Source organism: Bactrocera neohumeralis, unplaced genomic scaffold (assembly GCF_024586455.1).
Source record: "Bactrocera neohumeralis isolate Rockhampton unplaced genomic scaffold, APGP_CSIRO_Bneo_wtdbg2-racon-allhic-juicebox.fasta_v2 cluster09, whole genome shotgun sequence".
Lineage (NCBI taxonomy): Eukaryota > Metazoa > Arthropoda > Insecta > Diptera > Tephritidae > Bactrocera > Bactrocera neohumeralis.
In genome coordinates, this window is record NW_026089622.1 from 2,032,989 (window position 1) to 2,054,990 (window position 22,002).

At 35.1% G+C, this 22,002-nt stretch overlaps 2 protein-coding genes and 1 long non-coding RNA gene across 4 annotated transcripts in view; 2 read left to right on the forward strand and 1 right to left on the reverse strand.

Moving 5' to 3' along the window:
* Positions 1-1,904: 1,904 nt before the first annotated feature.
* On the reverse strand, positions 1,905-3,849 carry LOC126763948 (uncharacterized). Of its 2 annotated transcripts, none has more exons than XR_007667703.1 (2): positions 2,666-2,921; positions 1,905-2,468 (listed from the first exon to the last, which is right to left on the reverse strand). XR_007667703.1 is itself a non-coding variant. In XM_050481723.1 (2 exons), the coding sequence occupies exons 1-2, from the start codon at positions 3,723-3,725 to the stop codon at positions 2,262-2,264; spliced, it is 597 nt and encodes a 198-aa protein (XP_050337680.1). In that variant the 5' UTR covers positions 3,726-3,849; the 3' UTR covers positions 1,905-2,261. The 2 variants fall into 2 exon arrangements, 1 of the variants encoding a protein (XP_050337680.1); XM_050481723.1 differs by lacking the exon at positions 2,666-2,921 and adding an exon at positions 3,336-3,849.
* A 5,552-nt stretch (positions 3,850-9,401) lies between these two features.
* LOC126764020 (uncharacterized) lies at positions 9,402-11,388 on the forward strand. Its single transcript, XR_007667781.1, has 3 exons — positions 9,402-10,606; positions 10,661-10,840; positions 10,909-11,388. It is a non-coding gene; the product is annotated as an uncharacterized LOC126764020 (long non-coding RNA).
* Positions 11,389-19,086: 7,698 nt separating this feature from the next.
* LOC126764392 (uncharacterized) overlaps positions 19,087-22,002 on the forward strand; it is a 137,537-nt gene continuing 134,621 nt past the window's right edge. Inside the window, exons 1-2 of the mRNA XM_050482088.1 lie at positions 19,087-19,102; positions 20,533-20,666. Coding sequence (XP_050338045.1) covers positions 19,087-19,102; positions 20,533-20,666 — 150 coding nt within the window. The remainder of the gene's footprint in view (positions 19,103-20,532; positions 20,667-22,002) is intronic.

Below are 22,002 nucleotides of genomic sequence, written 5' to 3' on the forward strand. Positions count from 1 at the left end.
ATGTTTCTATTGTCACACACCGACGCAAATATTCAGTTTTTTTTTTCGATTAAAGACAACTCAAACGCTCCTCAGAATCAACAATTCGTTGTTTTTGTTAGATTAAGAACTTGCGACGCACCCACTTTGAACTAACATTTCACCTCTTTAGGGCGTCATTATCCTCGGTGCTCATTTCGCCTCTTTCCAACTTAGCAAATCTCTTTTCACCGGTTGATTTCCTTGGTGCAGAGCCCAAATTCAACAGTATTTTCCCCCAAAAAGTAATGCTTTATTAACACACGAAATACCTTATGATTCAGTTTTTTTATAAACTAACACAAGTTGCTTCACAAAAATGCTTTATCTTATTAACTAATAGTTATAATCTAACTAATAATGCATGTGTCGGCCACAGTAAAGCGAAAACGGATCCTCTAGTTTAATTATAATTTTAATTTTATTGATTGTTAAACCCAAATTTGAAAGCCTATGTGATTAGTTTAAAAAATAAATATAGAGTACAAGGTTTTTCATATGTAAATCACACAAATTAAAAATAGAAAACAAATTTGACTGAAATCATGGATATTGAAAAATTGTAATATCGCTGATCACTACATTCTACCTAACTGACTGTGGGTAACTTCTATGTCTTCATTAATCGGCCTAAATCTTCCTAACTTTTAATTGGAAATTCATGGACTATTGCCGATGGTGCGTTTCCTCAGAAGCTGCTGTATTAACACTTTCTGCTGTGCTATTTCTTCTAGGAGCACTTGGTACAGTGCAGAAATTTTACTTATTTTTCTTTCCTCAGTTTTAGGAATAAAAAATACATAAGTATATATAAATGAAAAGAGGAATATTCTTGTTAGTAGCTTATACCTTCAAAGAAAGCCTTTAAATCTTCCTTACCTTCGCATTTACATGAATTTTCGTTATATCGGACCATCCATATTGCTTTCTAAATTATTATTTAAATAATAATTATTAAACTAGTTTACACTTTTATTAGACTTTTTTACTATAACTCACTTTTTCACCATATTATATATTTATTATTATCAAAATTCACGCAACGGATCAAAGTGAATTGACACGTCAAATTTTTTTGAAAAAAAATTGTACCAGAAAAGAGACAAAAGTATAATTTCCATTAAAAATAAGCATGCTTAGTTCAATTGACGACAGGCGTCCGTTATCTAAGTATGTCGTTATTCGTATTGTCTTCGTTGTTAGTACAGCTTCTTTGTTAAGCGGCCTTTACACGGTCATTTTTGTATGAAGACATGGTATGATGCAAAAAAAACTGGTTTTCGTTTAAACGGTCAAACATGCAATCATACTTTATCCCTCTATTATTTGTGAACGAAGCAACATGGCACGTGCATTAGTTGCAGCACTTGTAATTGATATTTTAGAAGAAGGCGAAGTGAAACAAAAAAAGCAAAAAAGACAGAGAAAAACTTGGGTAAAGGAATGGCGATCAAGAAGACCAGTTTTTTCACATATAAGTTTGTTAAAGGAACTTGAACTGTCCAGCCCGGCGGACTACAAAAATTTTCTCCGAATGGATCCTTCTGTATATAGGGAACTTTTGGAAAAAGTAACACCTTATATAGAAAAACAAAATACTATTATGCGAGACGCAATTTCGCCTGATGAACGTCTCTCTGTAACATTGAGGTATTTGGCAACTGGAGAGAGCTAAGAAAAGAAAGTTTGAAATTCCAGTCGTATATTTCAACTGCAAGTTTAAGCAACATAATTATTGAGACATGTGAAGCGTTGATTAAAGTTCTTAAAGATTTTATTTCAGTAAGTATACATATGTATATATATTAAACAAAACAAAAATGAAATATTTCTTTAAATCAATAAAAATAACAAAAATAAAAAGAAAAAGAAAAGTTTGCTTATGAATAGTCAGAGTCGTTCAACAAGTCCGTAAATGTCTGATATTCCGTGTTGTTTCCGTATTGTTGAGTATTTATGGTTTCCTGTGGTTGTATGTTGATGCTGGAAATTTTTTGATATTGCTGTGGCTGAACTGTTCTATGAAGTCTGATGTGCTGAACTTGCGGTTGAGGAGTAGATATAATTTGCGATGGACTCAGAAGCGGGGGAGAAATTAAGTATTGCGGACGACTTTGCAATGTTGTTGAATCAAAACATGTTGACGAGTTGTCACTATAAGAAAAAGGTGTTGATGAGCATCTTGTGTTAGGTACGTTGAACATCTGATGGGAATTTTCGTTCAACCGACCCAAAGCTCCTTGTTACAACACCTCCATAATGGTTTTATTGGCAAATAATTGTTGATTAAAGTCAAGTTTCCTGAAGAGGACTTCCCAAGTCGAACTGAAGGTACTTGCATCGTCATTGCGTCGCGTCGAATCTTCTAAAGCTTTGACTGCTTTAATAAGCAACTGTTGTTTTTCTTTTTTACCAAATTCTCCTTTGTCTTTTTTGGCGCAAGGTGCAATCTGAAAAGAATAAATAAAAATAAAAACTATTGTCTTTCCAGTTGCCGAAAAGTGAAGAAGAATGGAAAACGATAGCTTCTGAATTTTATGAACTGTGGAATTTCCCGAATTGCCTTGGCGCTATCGATGGAAAACATGTAAACATTACGAAACCACCGCATTCTGGATCATACTATTTCAACTATAAGAAGACTTACAGTATTGTTTTGATGGCCATAGTCAATGCAAAATATCAATTTTTAATGGTGGAACCTGGAGCAAACGGAAGAGTTTCCGATGGTGGTGTTTTCGGAAATACTATATTTTCGACTATGCTTGATGACGGAAAGTTGAAAATACCTTCCCCAACAAAACCGTCTGGTTTTGAAAAAGAGCTGCCGTATGTTTTTGTAGCAGACGACGCTTTTGCACTAAGCGAACATTTTATGAAACCCTATAGTCAAAGTGGTCTAACCCAGCATCAACAACAATATATAACTATCGTCTGTCACGGGCAAGAAGAGTTGTAGAAAACGCGTTTGGAATTATATCTTCCAGATTCAGAATATTGCTGACTACAATACATTTATCTCCCGAAAAGGCAACGAAAATTGTTTTAGCAATTTGCTATTTACACAACTTCTTAAGCACAAAAAGCTGTGAATATTATCTTCGAATGATAAATGATGTAGGTGAAAAGTCGGTACCTGCTTTGATGCAAATAGAAAAAACCACAAGTCGGAAGAGTACTACCAACGCCAAGAAAATTCGAAACTCATTTTGTGAATACTTTAATGGTGTCGGATCAACGTAATTTTGCATTTCGTTTTATAAATAAAAATAAGTATATGCATAAATAAATAAAAATGTCCTGTTCGTTTTACTTACGTCTTCCACAGTCGTGTCCCCATTTTCCTCATTTTCTATTGATGACATGCCAGTCATCTGTGTTTCTTGCTCTTCCAAAAATGCTAGGTCATGAAAGTACCACAAAGATGGTATATATATTTCATCAATTCCTGCTCCAGACTTCTCACTTCGCTTAATTTTTTTTAATTTACGTCGATAACATCCGCGAAGTGAGTTTATTTTGTATTTTAAACTTTCCAAATTTGCTTTTGGATCTATCTCCTTATATTTTTTTAAAAGTGCTTCATAAGCAGCATTCTTCTTTATTTTGTTTTTGTACTTCTCGCTTTTCACTTTCCATACTTCTGGATAGCTTCGATAAATTTCAAAGAAGTCCTTCCACAGTTCTTCGTTTATCCGTGACGCCATTACGCTTCGATGTTTGCTTACAACTGAAAATATATACTGCGTGCATGATGCAAGCGTTTACACCATAAAACATGTTCATAACAACATCATGTTTTTAAAAATTTTTATAAACCATCGCACATGTATGACGAACACGAATTTATTATGTTTACACGCTCATTCTTCTCATCACGTCGCACATGCTTGCAAACTTGAATGACCGTGTAAAGGCCGCTTTACGGATGGGTTTTGCTAATTTATTTTTCGAGGAACGCCTCCTGGTATTCCAAATCATTAGCGAAATTACTAATTACCAGTCATGTGGCGAACACATAAGTAGAGGGCGACGCGATAAGCCTGCTAAATGAACATTTGTAAGACAGTAGCGACATATTAAACAGTTGATGTACACAACACAATGTCCAGCATGTACACAAAACAACGCAGCAGTCCATTTTGTATGTACACAATATCGTTGTTGCCATACTAATACCTTTCACTTCAATGAAATTTTTGGAATTTTAATATTTTGTTAAAAGTAAAACTTTTATGCAAAAAGTAAGCAAATAAGTAAATTTATTCGTTTTAAAGTATGAATTGTTAAAATGAAGGATGTAACAGAGCTATTTTATACTTATCTTTGTAAAATATCGTCAGATTTGTTAGCGCTTTGAAAAAACATTTACATATTATTGGCGTCACAACTCCTCTCTACTGTTCTCGGCAAAATTAGAAATATTTTTAATTTAGCGAGAGTGACAGTACTGTCGTGTAGTCGTGCAGATGTCTAAATAACTGAGTTAATAAGAACGTGTGTATTTTGTGTTTACAGCATAGTAATCGTTAGTAGGTTTAGCGAACTGGTAATTGCTTGAAACCAGCCGAACTGCAGAGATATTTCCGTTGCATACGTGTCTCATATACATAAATGTATCTGTGAATACATGCTTGTTCTTAATAGGGCCCATACACGACACAAATGTGCGATCGATCTATGTGAGTTCGTTTCGCCCATACACGACACACAAATCCATTTTGCGTTCGTTCTTCACACAGTGAACACGTGCGGCAGGCAAGCGGAACATTTCTTCGAATTTACTTCTAATGTAGCACTTTTATCGATTTCTTTGTATTTCGTTAAGGGGGTATTCTGGTCTAGAAATTTAAAAAGAATCGAATTTTTTTTTATATTTTCATAGTTTAACTATTCAAGAATATGTGTACAAAAGGATTTTTCAAAATTCAAACTATTTTCGGAGATATAGGCATTTTTCTGACCCGGCATCCAAACTGGTTCGGCCGGAACTAATCGAACAAAAGACTTTACGCCAAACTTTAAACGCGTTTTTCTCAAAACTGACTTTCTCCCGATACCCACGATTTCTCAGGTTCTACTGGACCGATTTACTTGAAATTTATATAGAGTCTTCTTTATAGGCTTGTCTACGGTTGGAACTAGCCCCATCCCCAAATTCTTGTTTTTATTATTTTTAAAAAATTTGAAATAGTCAGAAAAAGTGATCCAAAAAAACTTTTTTTCAGGCAGTCGCCATTTTGTGAAAAAATTTTTTTCCCACATTTCCGCAGTTCCGGCCATTGCGACATTATTCTAGATTAATAATTTTTTTTTTTGGTTTCAGATAACTAGGAGGGTTGAAATCATGGGTATGGTCACGTGGAAATTTTTAGAGACCCCCCACATCGTCAACTCATAATTTTTGAATTTTTTTTACTTTTTTTAGTTTTTAATTTTTTTCTGTACTCTTTTAAAATTAGCAAATAACTAATAAAAAAATGGATGGTAAAAATATTAATTGCCTTTTTTTACGACACTTCAAAAATTACCTGAAATTCATGCTTCTAGACCAGAATACCCCCTTAATAAGTTATTCCAACTTTTATTTCTCTCAATTTTATTTTTATATTTATCACTTTTCGTTTGCCAAATTGCCAATTAATTTTCTATAAGATCAATAAATTTTGATACGAAATCTTTATTACGGGGGAGCCTGCTTTAGAGGCTTCAAACAATAGATTTTTTTCTTTTTTCTTTAAGTCTCTTCAAAAATTATCTAACAATATTTCCCCAAAGTTATAGATTGGAATTCGAAATATTGTCGAAGCTAGAAGGGAAATAGTGACCGAGCGTCTAACACATAAGTTTATGATTGAGCGCTTGGGCAAAAAGCGAAAACTTTAAAGCGATTTTTCGGTTTTTCATTTTTGCGATTATTCTTAATTGGCGGGCAGGATAGAAAAAAAAGTAAACGTCGTATGGAATTAGGGCAAAGTTTATTATTATTCGCATAAAGTTGTCTTCTATTCAAACTAAAAAAAATTAAGAAAAGTAAAGTTTTAATATATTTTAAAACAACATAAAGTAAAGTTTTTTGGTCAAAAGCCACTATTTATTCAATTTTTTAAAAAATTGTAAAATTTTACACTTTTTTTTGGAATTTTCTTAGTTTAACTAGATCCAATAGAAATTGCTACCTGCATCCTGTCCGCCGTCTGAAAAATGCACTTGCGTGATGCTTTGGGCAATTGCTTTCCAAAGGCAGAATATCAAAGATTTCGTATCCAAAAAATTTGTGAAAGATGTTCAAATATATATTTATAAAGTCTAGAAATTTCGCTTGAATCAATTATTTCTTACCCTCCCAAAAAAATCCTCAAAAAAATGGATTTTTTGAAGCCTCGAAAGCAGGCTCTCCCCTTAACACTTGCTATTGTCCGCGATCTTTACTGTTCAGCGACACGAGAGAAATAAGATTTTGTGCGCACCCAACGCCATACCCTACACACATGTGCGCGAGTTAACAAACTGTTGTTTGTCGCTAGTAACAGAAATTATATTTATTTGGGCAGTACACTTATTTTCGTGTTGCCTTTTTTATTCATAATTTCTTACTGACTACATTTTATAATCTTAGTGCTATTTATACTTATGGAATGCGGCTGCTGTTATCTGCATGCAACTTCTTTGTTGTAATTCGATATCTCTTATCTTGCAAGAACAAAGATAGTTTTGTTATGCTTATCAGTTTTTCGTTATGGAATTCTGTCTGTTGTGTTTGTAAGAGCGCTATTACACGAAGCAACTTTTGTTGCGGCAACTCTTGGTTTATAGGCGAGGGGGCGACGAGGAGACGAGAATCGCACCGAGTTTCCAGTGTTCAGCAACTCGCTTTGTGTTCTTATTCGTAACAGTTCGCTGCGACGTTTTTCGGCATTCGTGTTCTTTCTTTCGTAGTACATAGTTGCATTTGCGTATCTTTTTTTGAAATTAATATTTTGAATATATTTAAAAAATTTAATTTCATCTTTTGGTAAGTAATTTGCAAATATGTATACAAATATACATAATATTATATACATATTTTAGAAATTGGAGTATGACGAAAAAATCGAATTAATTAAAGATATTGTGAAATGTATGGAGGAAGCCATACAAATTGATTCAGACGATAGTAAAAAGGGTGATATATCTTTGTTTTAATAAATAAAATGTATTTCTTAATTGACAGAGCTGATTAATATATGTGATAGAGTGGCCCAAATAGCTATAAGGAAAAAGAAACGACAATGGGTTAAAGTAAAGTGAAAGGGAATGAGAAAAAAACTCCAACAGAGTTGCACAACACAAGTTGCTCGTGTGAAGGTAATGGGCGACAGCAAAAGAGAATCGCCCGAGAATTAGCAACAAAAGTTGCTTCATGTAATCGCGGACTTATGCAGGAATTTTATTGTTTGTTTATGTTAAAGTGGTGAACACAATGACTGCGAACGACTGCAGCAGCACGACAGTGAACTGAAAATGTCGTTGTTCATCTTAGTACATGTACATTTTGAGTAGCAACAACAACACAATGGCCGGCATGTACACAAAACAATGCAGTTGTCCATTTTGTATGTACACAATTTCGTTGCGGCCATACTAATAAAAAAATAAGTACATAGGTAAATATTTTTGCTTTAAGTTATCAATTGTTATTAAAAATGATATAATAGAGCTATAATATAGCTATTTTATGCTCTTATTTGTAAAATAACATCAAGTTTGTTAGAGCTGTGAATAATTTTACATTTTACATATTAGTGGCATCACCACTCTACCTCCTCTTTCTATCTTCCATTCTACTGTCAACTCTACTGTGGTCCTACTGTCGTTGGCAAAAATAGGAGGATATTGAAGTTAGCGAGAACGACAACTGTCGGCCTGCAGTCGTGTAGTCGTGAAGTCTGTCGCTCTCTATGTGTTCAGCGCTTAAGTGTGAAATTTACTTAGGTTATCTTCACGTCGCTAACTCCGCTCCTTCTTAAAAACGGAGCGTCCTCGCTATGCTGCTACTGTGGGCACTCAGACAAGTCGTACCACATCTGGCAGCACTGTTTGTCAGTTATTCTATTATTTCATTCTCTTTATATTCTTCTTGGAAATTTACAGTTTCAACTGAATTCTAAGCTTTTAGTTTTAAGAAGCGTCACTTCTTGTATAGACGCCAACAAGTGAAGAAGTCTTTTGAGTTATCTTAATAAATAATCAGTAATTATAATAAATGTGATGCATAAGTCGCCACACTACAAATTGTTGTTGTTGAAGACGATTCATTTCGACTTCGTATAATTCGTCAATTTGCGTTTGTCTGTGAAACATTCTTCTATTTACGTGATATCGGTAGAGGTGTACCATACCGTAAGTGGTGACTACTAAAGTAAGGAATCCCATTATGATGAAGAACGTAAAATGTACTGGATTTTCTTCAATAGGTATCAAAAATGTTGAGAGTGTTTGGATATTGCTGAATTTGTAGATTGAGTTTGAAGAAAGAATACGGAGTACTTCAAGTTTTTCGTTGTGTTGATTGTGTATTATTTCTCTGAGTTGTAGTGTACCAATTTAGGGCTTGATATATAAGTAAATGTTGTTCCAAGTATGTTGGTAATCTGTCAAAATGTATCCATTCTCTAGGATGGGAAGTGGAGCATTATTTTCATGGGTTGTTTCGCATTGGGCTGTTTTGTCTTCTAATATTTTTATTGTACAATTGTCAGCGGGTTCTGATTTACAAATAAAGTTACCCATATAATTTCTACTTTTAGATATTCTTTGATAATCCTTACACTTTGCGATCTTAGGGTCTAAATTAATTTTACCATGCTTATATGCAAAAGGATATTCATTAAATAAGCTATATTTAGTTTCAAGGATAGGGTATTTGTATATTGTAATTATATCTTATGGATCAGAATATTCCAATATATTAATTAGTGGAAGATCCAACTACTCATGGTTTATTAATTTATGCACATCATTCAGATTGAGTGTGGCAGAGTAAACATTTTTATATTTTTTTTTATTAATAGTATTAGTTATTGTTTGTAATTCGTTATAAATTTCTCCTATTATTAAATTCTCCTTTATTGCTTTAGGATCGAGTGTTTCAAGAATTCTTTCAAACTGCGAATTAATGCTCTTTTGTTTGTCATTATTTTCTATTAGCATATTAATCGAAGTTTTTATTTCGATAAGGTCGTCATGATCTGGTGTACCAGTTATAAATTTAAGTACAGAACCAAGAAAGTGAAGAGACCTTTTGGGCCTATAGATATTTGGCATAAGTTGATTTTTTATGTTTCTATTTTATTAATTAATATTTTTGTTTCGGATTGTTTTTCTAAATTATAAGAAGATCTCATTATGTCTTCATAGAGCGCATGTATTTTTGATAAATTTGAAATATGATATAGGAAGGAACTATTATTATATACGTATACGGGGTCAGTTTCTACGGGAACATATTTTTTGTTACTTAAATGTATTATATTGTCGCATAATGCGAAAGGGGAAATTGAAAAGAAAATTATTCCGTACACGCCTTTACTCTTATGTTATCCTTATGTATAATCCGTCCTTTATTAGTCGTTACAGTCTTTTCGTTATCTTGTTTTACAACTTGCTTCGCGTATTCTCTTACGTTCTTATTTCGCCTGTGCGTCTTGGAAAATATTACGTCACCTGGATTATAGTTCAGCTGCTTTCGATTGCGATTATAATGACGCAAGACTCTTTCCTGGTTTTGTTGTATTCGTTCTTGGATGTCGGGATATCTCCTTTGATTATAAAACACGTCCTCGGGTGTCTTGTTGATAACGGAATGTATGGTTTTGTTGTACTGCCGAACAGCTTCAAAAATTTGGTCTTCCGGTGCTGAATTATTCTGGTCAGCTAAAACTTTCGCGATTTCAATAATTGTACTGTGCGTACGCTCAACTTGTCCGTTTGTAGTAGAATGGAACGCTGGCGTTTTTGTGTGCGTTATTTTTAATCGTTTGTAAATTTGTTGTGCACATATGCTTGTAAACGATAGATCGTTATCAGTCATTAAAAATTTTGCGTTTTTGGGTATATTTGTGAAAGAATCTCGTCAACGTATTTGTATGTATCTTTCCTTGAAGGTATTTGTCTAAAGTAGCAAAATTTTGAGTATTTGTCCGTTGAGCTAATGTATATGTTATCGCTCATGTAGAATAACAGCTCTATTCTGAAAAAAAACTCTCAACTGAGTTGAGAGGAAAAATTTGAGAGATTTCTTGTGAGGCATATTTTGTGAGGCTATTCTTGCTCAAACCTCATAAGAAAAAAGCTTAAAAAAGTCACCACCTGAGGTAAAAAGCTTTTAGCTGTCAAACAGCTGTTTTATTCCTAGGCGTACAAAACGGAGAGGATAACTCAGGAGCAGCTGCAACATTACATAATGTTTTGCAAGCAGCATCCTGAGTTACAACGGGGGAAGCTAACTCCGACCAACCCTCAAGGGCTGCAAATACTTTGGTCGGAGCTAGCAGATAATTTAAATGCCTTAAGAGGTCCAACTCGGTCGGCAGCCAAGTGGAGGGAGGTAAGTTCATAAATGCTTGTGTATGTTTCACATTATTAAAATATGTTTCCATAGTCATTGATGCATTGGAAACATCAGTTGCGATCGCGAGCGCGCCAGCTGAAGGCACATGCGCAAGCGACTGGTGGAGGCCCTCCGATAAATGGAATGAGCGAATTCGATGAGCAAGCAATTTGAACTTTTGGAGCAGCAGCGGTGGATGGATTGCCGGGTGTTGCGACTTTGGGTCACCAGGTAATATTTTAAATTAATATTTGTCGGACTATATATGAGGCAATAATTGGTCCGTTTTATACTTACAGGTTTTGCCGTTGTATTTAAATACAGTCACATCGCCTGCTCCAGCGCCAACACCAACATTCACATCGCCTGCTCCAGCACCCTCCCCAGCAGTCACATCGTCGCATCGCCTGCTCCAGCATCCTCGTCAGCAGTCACATCTCCTGATCCAGCTTTTCCTGCTCTGACTTTAAATTTTTCTTCCTCGCCATCACCTCATTTTTCTTCCTCACCATCACCTCCATCTTCTTCCTTATCTCCTCCCATCTTATCTGCTCATATGCCAACTCCTTCTTACATCCCTCCTGAAAAATTGACTGCAGCGAAGATGCTTGGGACAGTGCTAAAGAAAATGGAGGATCGGGAAAAGCGTGAGGAGGAGGCCATTGCTCTACAAAGGAAAATTGTTGAGCAAAATGTGCAGATGACAGGGGTGCTGACCCAGATGACAAAAGCACTAACCTCGCTGTCAGAGGTTATGGCAAAATTGTCTGAAAAATTAGATAAGCAATAATAAAAATGTAAAAAAATAAAAAAAATAAATAAAAATGTAAAAAAAATAAAAAAAATTAAATAAAAATGTAAAAATATAAAAAAAAATTAAATAAAAATGTAAAAAAATTAAATTAATTATTTAATAAATAAAATAAAATAAAATGAATTATTTAAACATATGTAGATGTCTTTTTATTCATTCTTAAGGAAGTAAAATGTACAGAGACAGTAAGTAACTTACATATATGTGTATATGTACATATATATATTTATATATATATTTATAGTACATAACGCCACTGGAAATATATACATATGTATATTATAAAGATATGATGTAACGTTCTCTTACTCTAGCGCCCTCCCTAAAATTGGAGTTTTCAAAAACAATTTCGGTGTCTTGTGATTCTTCTAAAACTTCTTCGAAGCCAAGGTCTGCAGCCACACCATGCTTCAGTAAAATGTTGTGAAGAATTGTACACGCGTAAATAATCATAGACGCTTTTTCAGGGCTGTAATGAAGAATGCGGTGTTTTAAGAGGCACCGGAATCGTGACTTCAAAACACCAAAGGCTCTCTCAATGGTATTACGTGCTTCAGCGACTGGCGTTAACAGCCATGGCTCCAATGGATATCCTTGGTCACCTAACAACCACGAACCACTTTGCGTTTTATAGGTATTTGTGAGGTGCATACGTGTTGGGGATGTGGTCCAAATACCAGAATCATGGCAAGACCGGAGAAATCTCGCGTTGACAGCGGTGAACCGAAGTCGATGATCACAAACCTACCAAAAATGCAAATATATACATATTTATTAATAGAAAGATTGGTAAATAGTTTGTATAATATAGAACATTACGTACTGCTTCTACATTAAGGCTGTAAAATCCTTTCCGGTTCATGAAAAGTGAAAGAGGAGTAGTGGCGTCTGTGCTTGAGGGTGAAACAATCCCAATATGGGTACAATCGATTGCGGCGATTGTGCCCTTGATCCCAAATTTCGTGTAAAATCTTTAAGAAAAAATGTATTTATTTATTTATTTATATTTATTTTTATTTATTTATCTTACCCCTTCTTTGTATCTGAAACTTCCTGCGCGCTTGAAGGGAAATAAATTTCACTGCCCTTAACATCCATAATTAATTTCGAAATAAAGTGCAGAGCTCTAGACACAGAGGGCTGGCTCAAAGAGAGCATATAACTATTACCAACGCATTTTTGGTAAGAGCCATGCCCGTAAAAATATAAACACGCCAGGAAACGCAGATCAAAAGGTATATTTGACTTCTGTACATCATGCGGCACCAATTCACTTATAAGTAATTTACATAGCGATTTTGGGAATCGAAATGTATTAATAAATGTTGTGTCTTGCATACTAAAAGGATCGCTTTTGCTCGCAAACCCTTTAACACTTTCCTCCTACCGCCCGATTCCTCCTCCTCAACAATTGCCGCATATACAAATATGTAATAGTTCCTCCATGCTATAACATAACATCTATAACACTCAAATATTTTTTAAAAAATGTCAAATATTGATGTAAAACAAAACAAACACAGATGTTTTGTATTATGATAGCTGCTTTCACACGTCACAGATATTCGTGATAATAGTGAGCATTTGAGCTTTTGAATTTTCGCCAGAATAAGGTAACCCTCACTTTAGTGAGAAACATCACTGTAGTAAGGTTGGTGACTTTTGTGAGGGCATGAGAATAGGGCTGTAAGTCTAATAGCGGGATTCTGTAACCAGTCTCTAGTCTCTATTTGAGACATTTTGAGGTAAAATCTCAATTTGTGACTAGTTACTATTCACTAAACAGTCTCTAGCGTTAGTCTCAAAATATTGACTCAAAATTGAGACCTGGTAATTAGTAGGTCACAAAACCAAAAAGAACTCTTGTCTGCCATTTTGAATATACTGAATAGAGATCATCAGAGATATTAATCGATTGTAGTTATTTTCTATTTTGTAAGCAACTCAAACACGAAAAGGTTAAAAATAAATCAATTTTCCATAAATTTCGTAAATATTATGAAACAAAGTCAACATATGTATATTTTAACTTTTATTGATAATTATATTTTTTGACTATGTTATAGAAAATTTAATATTTGTTATCGACATATTTATTTTTATTCAAGTTTAAAAACATCTCTGAATAATGAAATGTAATAGATTTTGTGACTGTCACTTAGCAAAATCGTCTCAAGTCTCAAAAATTATCTCTAACTCAAAATCTCAAATTTAGAGACTTGAGACAGTATCACGGTACAGAATCGCACGGTAAGTGTATGTATGTATTCGCCTTCTTTGTTTGGCGTTGGTGCGGAACCAATTGGTTGTTTCGTATTTGTTTGTGTGTGCACGTCTATGTGTGTCATTTATGATTTGTTTTTGTTGTTCGATGTGGGTTATGTCCTCAACCATGTTATGAGTTAGAACGATAGAGGCATTGGGAAATGTATTAATAATGTCATTTTCGACATAAAATAATAATTGAATCATCGCCTCGAATAACGTTGTAAGCGCCAAATTTGGAATTTTTGAATAGAGAAAAAAACGTTTTAAACACTTGGATTCTTTTTTAAATAGTTTTTGCTTAAATATTTATTTATATTACATCTTTTGTTAATATTTTACAAAAGTTGTAAACAAAAAAAATGTACAGTATTAACAAGGTTCGCTGTTTAAATTTTTTTTAGTAGAATAACGTTGTAAATGCCTGGCTTGTAGCGACGATAACACGTTTTTCCACTACACGCAGCATCATAGCCGATGGCACTTACAACGTTTTTCCACACTGACAGTGATGATTAAATATCGAGTACAATTTTACTGGTTAAAGGAAAATAGAAAGTCTCAATAATTACAAAATTTACTTTCTTGTTAAAATAACGCAATACTCTGCGTAATTAAAGATTGTATTAAAGAACCAACATCTTCTGGGGTAAATAGTGATAATAAATTAAACAATAATGCTTCTTTTTCAGTTTTTTATTCCAATAAAGAAGAAGAAACAAAGCGGCAATTTAGTTTTCATGTAAGAAATTGAAAATAAAAATAATAATTCATAATTTTAGTATCTAACTTAACTACAAATGGCTCTATAAAACTAAGCATCTTGTTTGGGCAAATAGACCGCCATTGCTAACAAGTCTTTTTTTTCAGCAGAAATCGCAATTGGTTTCTTTCGAAGAACTGGTAATTCATATGGACGTAATATAAGTATCTCGCGCATATTTCTGCTGACAGTTTGACTTTTTCCTTAAGCTGTGACAATGCCATGGTTCGCCAGTACTGTGATTCATTCTGAGACGTAAAACTTGCATGTCATCTGCAGTAATTTGGAGCCATCTACCTTCGGTTATTTTGCACGTATTTTTTTATGAGAACATCAAAGTTTTTAAAGTCAATTTGAAGCATTTGATGCACCCTGAACAGGTTAGAAGGTTTAGCTGATTTAATAATTTCTTGAACATCTTCTGGGGTATAAATCCGCGCTGTTTTCTTTTTCCTTTCAATTAGAGAGAAATCTCGAACACACGGTAAAAAGCTGTGTCCAGAAACTAAAAATTTTTGATTAGCTTCAGAAAAGTATTTCGTTTTTATTAGATGGTAAATTAAGGCGATCATGGCGATCCCCACACGTCTGTCGGACCAAATAATTTTTTAATTTTCTCACATCTCCAGCTTTTAAAATAGCGTAGGTGGAAGTGATGTATCTTAAAATACATGAAGCGATTTCAGCTGCACCCTTTTTTGCAACTGTTTCATGCCAAGTATACATGTCAACAGTATTTTGCCCCAAATTATGTATAGCGAAGTTGTAATTCGAATACTGCCGCTGATAAAAGACGTCCGTATGTGTGAGATTTGGAGTATAAATCACTTGCTGTAAGCGCAACAATATGGGAACTGCCTAAAGCTGACTTTATGTCATCACTCAGCTTAGAATATGATTTTACAGCCTTTTTGTGATGTGCCTCTGCCAGTTTCTCTATGTATCTTATTTTATTCTGGTCTTCAGCGGCAATCGTTTCTATATAATACTTATCGCAGAGCTTACAAGTGTCGGACCTTGGTAATCCAAACCGCAAACTGATTTCTGCGTTAAATATATCTCTGTATGTATTATAACTTATAGTGCTATTGGGATATTTTTCTTTGAATAATTTAAACATTTTTGTAATAGTTAAATCTGGATGGAGGCAATTTTTTTTGAACTAGAACGACTGTAGTGACTTTCTTGACAGGAAAGCTTTCTACATATGTGTTCCATGACACTTTTCTTTTCAGCATTAACGATTTTATTCGGCCGATTATCATGTCGTAAGCATCACTCAAACTATCTGCCGCTTTCAGTTTTTCAACTAAAATTTGAAGTCTTCGTTGTGTCACTTGAAAGGTACGACAAATCATTTGTTTGCACACTCTCACTTTTCTCTCATTGTGCTGTGGTAGAAAATAGTTCACAGTTACATTTCGACGTGATGTGCCCTCCGAAACTCTTCTTCTTTGCGGTTCTTTCAATTCGATTAAAGAGCGTAAAAAATTTGATTGCTTGTCATAGTCCATTTGATGAAATTGAAAGAAATGCTTCTGAATAGTCTCCAATTTGAAGCTTAAGCACTGTAGATAACAAGCGCAGTTGAAACTCTGATGAATACAAAAACAAAACTGATATTGACACAGCTTACACTTATAACGTTTTTCCACATTACCGTTTCTGGAGCATTTTTTTTTGTACAACTTTTCCATTTCTTTCTAAATATGCTTCTCTACTATTTCTCAGCCTCTTATTACTTATATCTTTCCAATTTTCATAATTTATTTTACGTTTTTTTCCTTTATTGCACTTTTGAATGGTGCTCAACACCTCTAAATTTGCCATGATCACCAGCACTTAAAACGTTTTCCCACTCACTACTGACTTTGGAACGCAGCTCAATGGCTAAAAACTGATGAATATTGTAAAATTTTACGCTCTCATGATACGGGAGAGTATTATTAACGGTAATTTGCAAAAAAACAGGATTGCCAAAAAATGTCACTTACAATGTTATTCGAGGCGATGATTCAATTGTTTGTCTATTTTTATAGCGTTTACTACTTTTGGTTTGATTACATTTTTTAATATGTCCAATAGCTCAGTCCTAGTGTTAAAGAAAAGTGTATGTCTACTGTAATAAAAAATATTTTGCGATGATATTTGGGCGTGGTTCCCATCTGATTGCTTTATGATAATTTGATTTTTAAAGCAATTTAATGGTTGTTTTACACGTTTGATTTTTTGTATAGGAAGCTTTGTGCTGAATGTTTGGAATTATCAGAATTAGATGTGTTATTAATTTGTTGGCGGAAAAGTGCATCGGCAACAACGTTCTGATGTCCAGGATGAAATTTTTCCATCTTTTTAATTTTGTTTTGGGGTTTTTTCCTGATATGGCAAAAATTAAAGATTGATGATCGGTGTATATAGTTAAGTCTGCTATGCCATATAAGTAATTTCGCAATTTACAGCTCCCATTGCAAAGTTACTAGCGTCTGTGGTCAATTCAAAGGGTTTGCTGAAATTTGGTTGGAAAAGTTCAACCTGAGCTTGAAGTTCTTCTTTTATTCTACTTAATGCTGCTATTGCAGGTTCATCTAATGTGATTTTAATTTTTGCGCTTTGATTTTTTGATATTTTGCCGTTGTCTCCTCTGAGAAACGTGGTAAGTGGTTTCGCAATGGCTGCAAAATAATAGTTTGCGAGACCTAGAAAAGATCTAAGCTCCTTGAGTAAAGTAGGAGTGGGAAAATCTTTTATAGCTTGTATTTTTACGGGATCGACGGTGATTTTATTGTATTTAATTATGTGCCACAAATATTCTACTGAGTCTTTAAAGAAGTGTGACTTTTCATTGGAAATCTTCATGTTAGCCTGATGAAGTGCATTTACAATAATGCGTATGTGCTCGACATGCTCTTCTGGAGAAGAATAGTAAATGAGAACATCGTCTATATAAACATACGCAAATTTGCTAATATATGGTCTCAGGATATCATCGATACACCTTTGAAAAATTGACGGAGCATTTTTCAGTCCAAAAGGCATGCGAAGAAATTCATATTTGGCTCCATTTACACTAAAAGCTGTTTTCTCTCTGTCAGTTTCTTTAATAAGAATCTGGGGAAATCCAGATTCCAAATCTAAAGTTGTAAATATTTTTGCGTTACCAAGATTTGGTATAGTCATAGCTACATCAGGTATGGGGTATCTATATGTAATAGTTTGAGCGCTTAGCTTTTGAAAGTCTACAACCATTCTGCGTTTAGGTTTCCCTTGTTCGTCGGTACCTTTTTAAGCAACTGTCCAAATGGGTGAATTGTACGGACTTTTACTAGGTTGGATTATTTCCCTTTCTAAAAGTTTAATTATTTCTTTGTTAATAAAACCATTATCAGATATAGCGTACGGATATTGTTTTGTCCAAATAAGATCTTCGGATTTCGTCCTAATTGTGGCTTGTACAGTGGTAGTAAATGGTAATATTGAGTTAGTACCTTCATTTTGTTGCATTATTTTTTCAATTTCAGATCTATATTTTTTATTGCTTACTGTATAATTAATTTTTTGCAAAATTTCTTTTTCTTTCTTGGCCCTATATTTATAACTGAGCTTATACTCGAAAAGGTTAACTGTTCTGAGTCCCTATTCGCCCAGAAGCATATCAAATTCTTCTAATGCATCAGTTTCAAAAAATGTAAGGAAACTATCTAACACTGATATTTTTTTTTTTTGATTTTGGTATTGAGAAACCATGAAGAGTTTTTACTTTTGTGGGTTTGATTGGAATAGACTCACCGATATTACATTTGGTACTTATGTAATTGTTTGTTGCTTCAGTGTCGATGAGAATATTAACTGCTTTGCCTGTATCCCTGCAGTGGCGTTGAAGGCACGGCAATTGATTCACTCGCTTGAGAAAAACAAAGCCTATCTTATATTCATAATTGTCACTTTTGTAGCAGGTGATCGTAATTCATCGCCGCCATGTTGCGGTGTGGGGGAGCCTAGTTCTTCTTCATGTATTTGGTTTACTCGTTGCATCTTCTCTGGTGCGTTGTAGTTACGAGATGAAAGATTTTGGTGCCTCTTCTGTGGATCTCCTCGAATTGGGTTATTTGGAGGTAAGCCTTGCATTTGACGGTTATAGCTGTTTTGTAAAGGTGCAGCGTTGATGTTGGTGGGTCTTCTGTATTGCCGCGAGGAATCTACGTCCATTGGTTGGCACTGTGGGGTGCGTGCACTCTGTGTATATTGCACTTTTGGTCTATATCTTCGCTGCTCATCGCGGTATCTTCTGTTTAGAAAGGGTTGATGTTGCTTTTTGGATGCACGTGTTTCTTCATGATATCTTCTGTGTTGAAGGTGTGGATGTGTTATATTGTATTTCCTGTAGTCATCGTATTGAGGAAAATCGAATTGCAATTTCTCGTTCTCGTGGTATATCGTACTTGCGATGGCGTAGGCGGTTTCTAAATCCTTTGGATTGTGGCTGTAGAGGGTGCCGCTTGTATACTTGCTGTTGAAGCCATGAATAAACGTTCTCACGGCTTCTGGATTCGAATACTTTTGCATTTCTGATGGGTCAAGTGAGCTTCCCATTTCAATTTTTGTTAGAGCAAGATTCAATGCCCTGCTGACTTCACAATGAAATTCCGCCAGCGTAAGTTTGTTTTGCGTAATACTTTTCATTTCGTCTAGTAAGACGTAATAACGTCTCTGGTCCTCATACGTGTAGTGGAGGCGATTTATGATTGAGTAGAGGTTGAACTTCGTATTGTGGTTGATTAAAATATCGGCTGCTTCTCCTTGAATTTTCGAATGCAATATCGAAAGTGCGGTATAATATGTCGGGGTTGTGGCATATTCTTTTGTGTTTTCCATGTGCGTCCACGCACATTTTCTCCAGGATCTGTATTGATTTATATTGTCCGTGAAGTCTGGCAATGCTTTAAAAATATCCAGGTTAATATGCATTTCGTTGATTATGTTTTTTTTGCAGTCTTCGTGCTGATCCGTAATTGTCACATTTGATGGCAGACTGTTCTCCAGGGTAGCCACTCTTTATTAGTTCTCAGTTAGAGATGAAGTTAAAGCAGCAATTTGAGCCCTAAGATTTGCAATCTCCTGTGCAGACATATCGAAGTTGGTGTTCAATAAGGGACGACGCAAATTGAACAGATTTTGTCTCTTTTTATGAGATTCCAGCGTAATTCCGATCTTTATCGGTGCTGCTTCCAATTTTTCAGGAACTTATTTTATTCCTTCTTCAAGAACGTGGATTTAAGTTTTATCCCTTTATGTCAGGATATGGCAGGTTCAGTTCAAACGAAAAGAACGGTTGAGCCAACAGTTAACAAACTGTTGTTTGTCGCGAGAGAAAGAAATTATATTTATTTGGGTAGTACACTTATTTTCGTGTTGCCTTTTTTATTCATAATTTCTTACTGACTACATTTTATAATCTTAGTGCTATTTATACTTATGGAATGCTGCTGCTGTTATCTGCATGCAACTTCTTAGCTGTAATTCGATATCTGTTATCTTGCTAGAACAAAGATAGTTTTGTTATGCTTATCAGTTTTTCGTTATGGAATTCTGTCTGTTGTGTTTATAATGCAGGAATTTTATTGTTTGTTTAGGTTAAGTGTGAAATTTACTTAGGCTATCTGCTAACTCGCGCACCGATCGTAAAAAATCAAACATTTTCGCGAACATGGATCGGTACGCGCACAAGCCCATACACGAGTATACCGCATGCGCACACATACCGGTCGAACGCACTTGTGTGTCGTGTATGGACATTTTGATGTAAAATGCGTATCGTATATATATTTTATATTTAAGTGCTTTATGTGCTGAACACAGCGACATCTTTCAAATAGTAAAATACACATGTCTTATGTAGTCGTGCAGCTGTTTGAATAACAGTGTCCTTAAGACCTTTCAAAACTTGATATGAGTTTTCAAGATACTTATATACATATATATAAGATTTGTCCATAATTATTATTCAAAGCTGGACAAGTATTGAATTCAAATTACTGCATATTCTTAATATTACCTACTAATATAAATATATTTGTTAACTAGCGGAAGTGGAACTGCTTGCACTTGATCGTGAGGACTTCGAACGAATTTTGTTGCCTTATTTGAAAAAGACGTGGGAAAACAAAAAATCTGTATTACGGTACCTTGGCTATTTTGACTTCTTCACAAGTGAACAGGTAATAATACAGTAATTGTTATGTTACTACACACCAGAGATTTTTTTTTAGGGGGAAGCATCAAAAGCCGGAGTGCGAAACTTTTATCCGCTAAACCTTACGTACTTCCAACTTAAAATATTCGCACGGAACCACCTGATTAAGTATTCCTTCGTGGGAGTGATAGCACATTTAAGTCTCTTTTATGGCACGGACTGATGGACGCCTACACGCTCTATAAAACTACCACCGAATGTAGTTTTAAGTTTTCAGTAATAGAATACATGCTCATAGTCTTCAAATCATTCTGTACTACAATTCGGACTGATGTCGTACTGGAGTCTGTAAAGGTGGTTTCTAAAGTACTCATATCAACTCAGTATTTGGGTTAGGTGGAATTCCAGGTCCTCATATCGCCTGTCGATCCAGGAATGGATATCAGGTATGAGTCTATAGGTCCACCGTTCTTTGAGTGAGGTGTGCCACCGCTGCTGCCATATCGTTACGCTTTTCACTCTCTTTTCTCTTTAGGCTCCAATAAATGGCCTGATAATTTGTATACTCGCTCGTCATTGGGAATCATACTGACTATTACTTCAGCAGCATCACTTGAAATTGTTCGGAAAGCATTGATAACTCTTAGTGCCGACAGCCACTATGCCTTGATACCTAGCGCCTGGATCTCATTACCTTTGCGAGTAAAAAACGCCGGCTGGAACGTAGGCAGCCTTTACTTGCCAACATTTTTGATAAGGAATTCAGGATTTTATTCGCTTTACCTGCAGTGTATTCTAGGTGATCCTTAAATTTGAGCCTTGAGCCTACTATTACTTTTTAGGTGTGGCTGTGAATGAATCTCGCTCTCCCCTATGGCGAGAGATATACTTACCTCCACTTTTCTTGTACTTATGAGCAAGACTTCTGTCTTTTGCTCAGCCACATCCAAACTCATTGAGGAGAACCATTCGCTCAGACCGTTTATGCGATCATTGCATTTGCCCCGAAGGTCATCCAGATGTTTAGCCAATGCTACCACAATAAGATCGCCTGCGTATGCAACTAATTTAATAACCTTGGGTTGGTGTCTCCTTAGAACCCCATCATACAATATGTTTCATAGAAGGGGGCCTAGTACCGAGCCTTGCGGTCTTCCATTCGAAATAGAGTAGCTCTTGATTCCTTCATCGAATAGAAGTCGCGTGTTTTCAAAATAACTAATAACCATTTCCATGTGATATTGAGTAGTACGTATGTCGTACAGAGCCTTGATTATGTTTGCCCACTTTGCTGAGTAGAAGGCATTCTTCACATCCAGGGTGATTAGCGCACAATATTTTTTAGTCCCGCCTTTCTATCG

Bases quoted from the DNA above. Each gene is read 5' to 3' on its own strand.
- LOC126763948 (XM_050481723.1), bottom strand. From the start codon at position 3,725: ATGGCGTCACGGATAAACGAAGAACTGTGGAAGGACTTCTTTGAAATT. The intron at 2,469-3,335 runs GTAAGTAAAACG...TATTCTTTTCAG, and splicing joins GGGACACGACTGTGGAAGAC to ATTGCACCTTGCGCCAAAAA.